General features: G+C 36.9%; 1 protein-coding gene across 1 annotated transcript; it reads right to left on the reverse strand.

Moving 5' to 3' along the window:
- Positions 1-6,316: 6,316 nt before the first annotated feature.
- Positions 6,317-9,395, reverse strand: LOC137827187 (uncharacterized). The gene is made up of 3 exons (XM_068633415.1): positions 8,141-9,395; positions 7,350-7,567; positions 6,317-7,239 (listed from the first exon to the last, which is right to left on the reverse strand). The coding sequence occupies exons 2-3, from the start codon at positions 7,542-7,544 to the stop codon at positions 6,568-6,570; spliced, it is 867 nt and encodes a 288-aa protein (XP_068489516.1). The 5' UTR covers positions 7,545-7,567; positions 8,141-9,395; the 3' UTR covers positions 6,317-6,567.
- Between the last annotated feature and the right edge of the window lie 247 nt (positions 9,396-9,642).

Here is a 9,642-nt window from a genome sequence, read left to right on the forward strand (position 1 = left end):
GAAGGAGAAGAGTTTAATTTATAACCCTCAAACCTCCTTCCCAAACAATGAACCCACCGATGTGGGACTTGGGATTAAGCCAAAATCAACAAATCTCCACCTTGGCTTAATTTCAAGTCCCACCTAAAACAAATCTTCTCAAAACATAACAAAAACAAAGCTTCAAATTTGCGCCTCCGGGCGCCAACTTCAAATGTGCAAGATATTAACCAAGTCTAAACAGTATTCAAACTTGGTCCTTGTAACCACCTTGGTGAGCATATATGCAGGATTCTCCGAGTGTGAATCTTCTGGAAAACAATCTCCTCTTCTTCGAAAATCTCACGCACAAAGTGATAACGAACATCAATGTGCTTCGTCCGTGCATGAAAGATTTGATTCTTTGCTAAATGAATAGCACTCTGACGGTTAGAATATAACTCAAGTTGTTTCTGACCAACTCCCAAGTCTTTAAGCAACCCATGAAGCCAAATTGCTTCCTTCACAGCCTCTGTAATCGCCATATACTCTACCTCTGTCGTAGACAAAGCCACCGTAGACTGCAAGGTAGACTTCCAACTAATTGGCGCTTTTGCTAAAGTGAACAAATAGCCAGTTGTAGACCGTCGCTTATCCAAATCACCTGCATAATCAGAATCACAATATCCAACTATGCATTGACCAAGTGATTCATCTTGCTCAAATGTCAATCCAACATCTAAGGTATTTTGGAGGTACCGTAGAATCCATCTCACAGCTTGCCAATGTCCCTTGCCCGGATTATGCATGTACCTGCTAACAACACTCACAGCCTGTGAAATATCTGGTCTTGTACACACCATTGCATACATCAAGCTTCCAACTGCATTTGCATATGGGACTTTCGCCATGTATTCTCGTTCTTCATCAGTCGTCAGAGATAAACGGCTACTCAATTTCAAATGAGGAGTAAGTGGGGTACTTACAGGTTTTGTATCTTCGTGTATACCAAAACGTTGTAGTACCTTCTGCAAATACTACTTTTGTGACAGCCAAAGTTTTCCCCTCTCCCTTATCTCCATGCCGAGAATCTTTTTGGCTTCCCCCAAATCCTTCATCTCGAACTCTTTACTCAACTGAGCCTTTAACTTCTCAATCTCAACTTGGCTCTTTGTTGCAATCAACATATCATTAACATATAAGAGTAAGTAAATGTAGGAACCATCTTCAAGTCTGCGCAAATACACACAGTGATCATATTTGCTTCTCTTGTACTTCTGATCCTTCATGAACTTATCAAATCGTTTGTACCACTGTCTTGGAGATTGTTTCAGTCCGTACAACGATTTGCTAAGTTTACAAACCCAATCTTCTTTACCATCAACCTTGTATCCTTCTGGTTGAGTCATATAGATTTCCTCCTTCAAATCACCGTGTAGGAACGCGGTCTTTACATCAAGTTGACCAAGCTCCAAATTCAACTGTGTTACCAAGGCCAACAAAATTCGAATGGATGAATGTTTAACAACTGGAGAAAATACCTCATTATAATCAATTCCCTCCCTCTAAGCAAAGCCTTTAGCAACCAACCTTGCCTTGTAGCGAACATCTTCTTTATTAGGAAATCCTTCTTTCTTTGCAAATACCCATTTGCACCCAATTGCCTTCTTACCTTTTGGTAATTGTGCCAACTTCCACGTCTTGTTCTTCTTCAAAGACTGCATCTCCTCTCCCATCGCACCTGCCCAATTACCACTCTCTGAACTCAGAATGGCTTCTGGGTAAGTGGATGGAATGTCATCAACAACTGGAAGTGCATAGGCAACCATATCCATGAAACGAGTAGGCTTCTGAATATCTCGTCTCTGTCTTCTAACTGCAATTGGCGCTGATTGCTGTTGAGATTCTTGGGTAGGAACCTCTTCCTCATCTGACTCTTCTTCTGCCATAGGAGAGTCACTTGTGGTATTTCGTGTTGGGATCACCACTGTCGGCTCAAACTCCACCTGCTTCTGGGCACACTCCACCTGTTGTGGAGTACTATCAGCTCCTTCTGGATTTACCTTCTTTAACATGGCAGATTCATCAAAGGTAACATCCCTGCTGATAATCGTCTTCTTTGCCTCTAGACACCATAAACGGTATCCTTTCACTCCAGGACTAAAGCCCATGAAAAGAGCCTTCTTTGCCCGTGGATCCAACTTTGATTCAATCACATGATAATATGCAATAGAACCAAAAACATGCAAAGAATCATAATCAGTTGCAGGTTTTCCAGACCATACCTCTAACGGGGTTTTGCCATCTATAGCAGATGATGGCAAACGATTGACGAGATGTTAAGCGTATGTCACAGCCTCAGCCCAAAACTCTCTGCCTAACTCAGCATTAGACAACATACAACAAACTTTCTCCACAAGTGTCTTGTTCATACGCTCCAAAACCCCATTCTGCTGTGGTGTTTTTCTAACAGTGAAGTGCCGAACTATGCCACAATCTTGGCATACCTTCAGGAACAGATCACTCTTGTATTCTCCTTCATTGTCTGTTCGGAGAACCTTAATCTTCCTTCCTGTCTGGTTTTCAACTTGAGCTTTCCACTTAAGGAAAATTTCAAGCACATCATTTTTGTTCTTCATAGTAAACACCCAAACTCTCCTGGAAAAATCATCAACAAAAGTGACAAAATAATGCCTACCTCCAATTGACGGAGTCTTGGCAGGTCCCCACACATCTGAATGCACATAATCCAAAATACCCTTGGTATTGTGAATTGCAGTGCCAAACTTCACTCTTCGTTGTTTTCCCAGAACACAATGCTCACAAAATTCAAGTTTGCAAGCCTTCGTACCTTTCAACAGTCCTTGCTTGGTAAGAATTTGCAAGGATTTCTCTCCAGCATGTCCCAACCTCATATGCCACAACTTTGTTGCCTCGACATCCTTCTTAGTGCTAGAAGTTGCTGTCGCTACTGTCCACATCACTTTTGCATTCTGCAACATTTGCATCTTGCGGAGCCTTCCCTTTCTTCTGCAGTTTTGGACAGTCTTTCTTCCAGTGTCCTTTCTCATGACAGAAAACACACTCATCTTTGGCAACGGCTCGACCTTTAGACTTAGACCAGACCTCCCTCTTCTCCCCTTTGTTTGGCTTTGTTGACGACCTCTTGCCACCAATGCTTCTTCTTCTTGATTTTCCATTACAAACTCAAAATATAATATTCAATATTACAAATAATTTCAAACAACCCAAGGGCGAACCTTCGGCTCTTGATACCACTGTTGGGAAATACGGGTAATTTCCCCACTAAAACAGAACCCTAACAGAGCTACCCGACAAATAATATTGAATAAATAAAGCGGAATAATAAAAGAGATAAAGAGGAAAAACACACCAGAAAATTGTTAACGAAGTTCGGCCAATTTAGCCTAATCTCCGAGTACAGCTCAAACAACCCACTTTTATTATTATGGGAGAAGATATTACAAATTGAGATATCTAACAGTGAAGGAGGAGAGTTTAATTTATAACCCTCAAACCTCCTTCCCAAACAATGAACCCACCGATGTGGGACTTGGGATTAAGCCAAAATCAACAAGACCAACCTTTCAAGTGTCTACTAGCCTTCTAGGCTTGTAAACAAGAAGAGACTTGAGAGAGAATGAATTTTGTGTTCAGAATTTTCATTCACAATTATATCAAATATGATTACACAATGTATTTATAATCAAACAAGATAGCTTGTGTCGCAAGCTACATACAACTACACATACATCTACAAATACTTGTTCTATTACAAATGTCTTCTACTTTATTTATTGTATATGGTGGCTTCCCCCCTCCTTAAAAAGGATTTGTCCTCAGATCCTACTGAGCAAGGTCACCAGAACGGAAACAACTTGTGCTATAGTCCTCCATGCTCATGAATCCTCCTGAAAAGAAAACCACAAAGAATAAGACTACAACACCAAAAAAATAAAATGTACATATAAAAGATACAAATGGGAAAACGAAGAAAGGAAAAATATCAACAAAAGATAAGAAGAAAAAAAAGTACCTGAAGAGGTAGATGAACGAAGTACACATAAAGGTTTACATGGTAAAGAAGAAGCAGAAGACGGAGATGTTACCTGCTGAGACATATATTCTTGTTGAATTTTCTCTTTAAGGGTACTGGCATTTGCACGTATCTCAGAAGGAGAAAGAGGAAACAATATATATTTGTGATTTGGGAAAAAGTGATCTTATTTGAAAATCCATCATGAAGAGTATTGTTATCAAATTGCCAAGGTCGGCCAAAAATAATGTGACCAATGTCCATAGGAATAACATCACATAAAATTTGATCGATATAGTTACCAATTTGAATAGGAACCAACACCCTAGTGTTGACAATGATTCCATTATGAGGATTAATCCAATCCAGACGGTATGGAAAAGGATGAGGTTGAGTAGATAAAGATAGCGTATGAACTAACCGTGTACTAAAACAATTACAACAAGAACCACTGCTAACAATTACAGTAAAAACATTTCCAAGAACTAAGCAACGCATATGAAACAAATTCTCACGTTGATAATTACTAAGATCAACAGGGTGAGTATGAAGAAGACGTTGTATAATGCAAATCTGGAATCATAAGAATAAGGTTGTTTTTTAGAACAAGCGGGTAGATGTAGTGGAGGTTTTCACTGTGGTACAAAGAAAGACTTGGTCTTGGATCACGGTAAAAGAAAAGTTGGCTACTTTCTCTTACTCAGATTGGTGCTTGGAACCCCATTGTTGTATGAGGTATTTGAAAGATTGATTTGCTGCTCCTATCTAATGTTTATACCCAGGTTTGGAAGTTGTGGTATGTTTTGTGCAGGTTTCCTTGGCATGGATGGATTGATGTGAGTGCCTTAGGTTGCGATTGGAAGTTGCTTGTGTTTTGTGCAGGATTTTCTGGTTATGCTCTCTTTTGCAGGTTCGATTGTTGTATTTGGCATTGAGTTTGATGTAGGTCAGAATGCTAGTAAAGATCTTCTTTAGCTGTTGGATTTTGTGCCTGTTTTGAGGGCGTGTTTCAATATAGGGTTGAGGGTTGGGGGATCTCTGTATCTGGTATTTTATACGTGTTTTTGGGTATTGTCATGTAAGGTCTGGTGGATACTTGCTGGTGCAAGGAAACTTGTTTTTGGTTTTTTTATAAGGGTTGGGGTACCCTTGAAGTACCTCATTTTATTTTATTTATTCTTTGCTGATAAAAAAAACAATGCAAAGCTCACCCGTATAAGGATGAAATTGTTCATCTGAAGTGGGATTATCCTCAGAATCAGAAGAAATTGGAGAATGTGTCTGTGGTTTATTATCTAGTTGATGAACAAGCAGAGTTCTTTTTTGTGGGCAGTCAGAAGAATAATGTCCCTTCTCAAGACAAGTAAAACACTGAATATTTTTAGACTTACCATATGATAAGTGTCTAATTTCAGTAATATTTCATATTAAAATATAGGCACTTATGAGGATTTATTGCTAATTTACATATAAAATAATCTATAATTTATGAATTTATACTTTTTTACATTTTGTATGATCTTTATTTGAATAAGAGCATTTTATTCTCAAATTTGGTGTTAATTGCAAATTTCTAGGGAGGATTGAAGATTTGGAGTAAAGGAGAATAATTTGAGCTAAAAAGAGAAAGCTAGAAGGTCCCAGAATGGAAAAATATGCATAGAAAGATTGGGCATTTTTTATGTTTTATCACTTAGCCCATTAGCGCGACACATGAAGCAACCTAACCCTAGAAAATTAGGATAAATAGGGGGCTAGAGGTTCAACCGACCCTAGTGTGCCAGATTGTGAGGAAAACACCATAGAGTGAATTGTAACCCAACTGGGAGAATGGAAGCTGCTAGAAGTATGCGTGACTAATTCTACCCTTTGGGATCGAGAGTAATATGCTCAAACTCTTATGTATTGAGGTGATATCTTATATATTAATATTCAGTTATTAATTGATTATTGGTATTGTTGTTTTACTTTTAATTTTCCGTGACAAATTGAGAATGTTAAATCTAATCGGGAAGTATTTTTAAGGTTCAGACCTAAATAAACTTAACATATTTGAGTGCTAGGAATAGACTTAAAATGTTAATTGCTATTAAACGTCTAAACTTTTCTTATAATTATGCGAGGGATCGATACTTAGGGGACATTCTTAAGGATTTTATATGCGAGGAATCGATATAAATGATTTTTATACGGGCATCAATTTTAATCAAAGAACTTAATATTGACATGCTAATCATCAAAATACACGAAAGTGAGATAGATGAAACCTAATCCCTATTTTTCCAACTTGAAACAACCAATTCTATGTCTGTTTTCTTATTGATCATAGCCAACACAACCACTTTCAACACAATTTTAATTGTTTTGTTCTATATTTAGTGATTATTGTACTTGATAATTCACTCTTACTTGTGGGATCGATATCCGTCCTTAAGGACAATTATTACTTCTTACAAACGCGATACACTTACCGTATAGAGTCATCACCATCCTTAGAAGGGATCGATATCCGTCCTTAAGAACAATTATTACTTCTTACAAACGCGATGTACTTATCGTATAGAGTCATCACCATCCTTAGAAGAAGACAGTAAAACAGATTTATCAAGATGCTTAAGGACATCACCTTCTTTTGAAAAACGCCTAGATGAACCAACAACATCTTTAGACAAAGATTTAGAAAGCGAAGAGGAATTCTTTTGGAAAGAACTTTTGCACTGAAGTTGATCTTCCTCCCGAATGCAAATTTGCACAAGATCATTAAGATCATGATATGTTAGTAGTTCAACACGACCTCTGATAGCAAAACTTAAACCATTCAGAAAACGAGCAATTGTTAAACGTGGTTCTTCCCGAATACCTGCACGTAAGAGAAGCAATTCCATCTTCTGGCGATACTGATCAACAGATAACTCCTTCTGATTCAACCTATGTAACTGATTAATAATTTCACGGTCATAGAAATAAGGAAGATACCGTTTTCTCAAAGCAGAACGAAGTTCATTCCAAAAATTGATGGGAGGATAACGATGAATAAGAAGATCACGTGAATAAGCTGTCCACCAATGCATAACACCATCGTGAAAGCTAAAAGTAGCTGATACTACTCGACGTTCATGATCCACATGGTGGCAGTAAAAAATTTGTTCAATTTTCATCTCCCAATTGAGGTAATCATATGTGCTGGTCATGCCATAAAAAGAAGGCAGAGAAATTTTAGGCTCCTGAACTGTAGAATGGTGATGAGCAGTCAGTTTAGGAGGTGGTTAGTAAAAATCTTGATTGTGATGATTTTTGTATGCATCAGTTTAGGGTTATGTTGATGAACACTAGCCTTATGAAGAGAGGAACCCCTGTGGTGGCTGTGAGATCGATGTGATTTCTGATCTCGTGCAAGAACAAGTTGATGAAGCAGAGTTTTAATTTCTTGGAGTTGCAAATCATGATTCTGAAGAGTTGCTGTGATGTCAATAGGAGAAGATGATTTTCCATGGCCATGCACACTAGAAGGATGAGATGGATCACTCATGATGAAACAGAAAACAAACAAAACTGAAAAGAAACGTTAGATGAACAGAAAAAGAAAATGGAGAAGCAATCAACTAAAGAAAATTTACCAAATGAGGGCACAAGAATAAAAAAAGTAACCTTAGAATTAAAACCAGCGTAAGTAAAATAGACCGCTTGATGAAGAGACAATAGTTATTAAGAGACCAAACTATAAATCAAAAAGGAAGGAACAAAAATCATGTATGCAAATGGTCCTAACACCCAAAGAAAGGGTGAAGCTAAATGCACAAGTACCACACCTACTGTACCACAGAGACCTACCAATATAAGAAAATAAAATAAGAATGAAAGAAGGCAAAGAACCAAAAATGCTTGAGTATGTTGCCTAACATTGAACAAGAGAATTGTCAAGAATGCAGACAAGAATTGTATCTGATGTATAAAAGACAATTAAACCAGGTACAAACGCAAACTAAACAAAATTGCTTAAGACAGCAAAGAAAACATCAACTACTCAAAGTTCTGTGATACAGAAATGGACAAAATGAGAAACAACAAATAAGGTATATATGATTTGAAACTTGCGAAATGAAATAAATTGAATTATCTTGTTACCTCGTTATCTCCGCTTGAGAACAAGTCGAAAGAGCCCTGTAAAACCACTGGAGAATGGCAGCACTTCACTTCTTATGGAACCCTTCAAACACCACAAAAAACAAACACGAGAAAGGAAACCAAGAAATAAAGTAAGAAAAGCTTAAAGGCAACAAAATAGCTAAACCAAAGGGAATCACAGAGGCAAAACAGAAAAGAGTCCAACAAAGACAATCAACAAATTAAAACACTCAAGAAAAAGAAGCACAAGCAGAAAGGAACCTAAGAAGAGGTCTATAACAGATTTCAAAAACCAAAATCTAGATGAACAAACAATGTTTGGTCCAGAATTTATACCAAATGATTTGCAACACAGTTAATTCTGAAATTTGGATGAGAAAAACTACACTCAAAGATGAAAAAATTGGAACAAATTTGATGCCAAAAGACACATTAAGCACAGAGAAATAAAATATACAAAATACGCACAACGTCAACAACAATGAGTGAAAACGGAAAACTATGTGGAACAGTGATCACCAAACATGTAAGAATTATGGTAATGTTGAAACAACAAATTTTAAGCTGAAAATTTTATTGTCTATGATGAACTCAATGTACAATATGCCACAAATTTGAAGGCAAACGGAGTGGCACTCACTGAGAAATAAATCAACTAAGCACAACCAGTGTGGAACACAATATAAACTTGATTTAGAACAGGCAAGTAGATTTGTACTATTTATGGTAATTTTTTTTATAACGAACTTCAAGTTGGAAATTTAGCCAGTTCAAGAAAACAAATCAAACCACATATGAGAATATTTTAAAGTCAAAACACTAAGGGAGTTCGGTGCAACAAATTCAACATCGAGAGTAAAACTAGTAACTAAACAAATTGCTCACACAACAAAACGTCTTGACTTTTTCAATTTATAACTTTTTTTTAGGTGAAACTAGGACGTGCCTTTTTTTTTTTACTAAGATATGGAAACATAACAATGGTGTTACACACGAAATTTCAGAAAATATGGATTGAAATTGTGATCAAGATAAATTGCGCAAATCCAAGAGCTAGTATGAAATTCTGGACAAAAACTCACACATAGAAGATACAACAAAAACATAGAGTGAAAGATGACATGAAGAAGCAAGAATGTAACGTGACAAGAGACATGCAAGGTGTGGAAAACCTAAAACAACACCTAAGAGAAGACAAAACAAGAGTGCACACGCCAAACACCAAGAACACACATGCAGAAAGACAAAAACAACAAGAATTGACCATAACCGTGAAAAACAGTGATAGTGGACAAGAGAACGTGTTTGATGAAAGATTTAAAACAAATGAACCCTTTAACACTATAAGAAAATCATAAAATAAAAACCAATTTTTAGAGACCAAAATAATTAGTTGCAATAGTAACTAAATTAGTGACCATTTTATAAACTAAAAAAATTTAGTTTCTAAATTAGTTTCTATTATTGTTAAATAGTTTCTAAATTGGTATCTAATTAACAAC

This window comes from Phaseolus vulgaris, chromosome 8, assembly GCF_000499845.2.
Source record: "Phaseolus vulgaris cultivar G19833 chromosome 8, P. vulgaris v2.0, whole genome shotgun sequence".
NCBI lineage: Eukaryota > Viridiplantae > Streptophyta > Magnoliopsida > Fabales > Fabaceae > Phaseolus > Phaseolus vulgaris.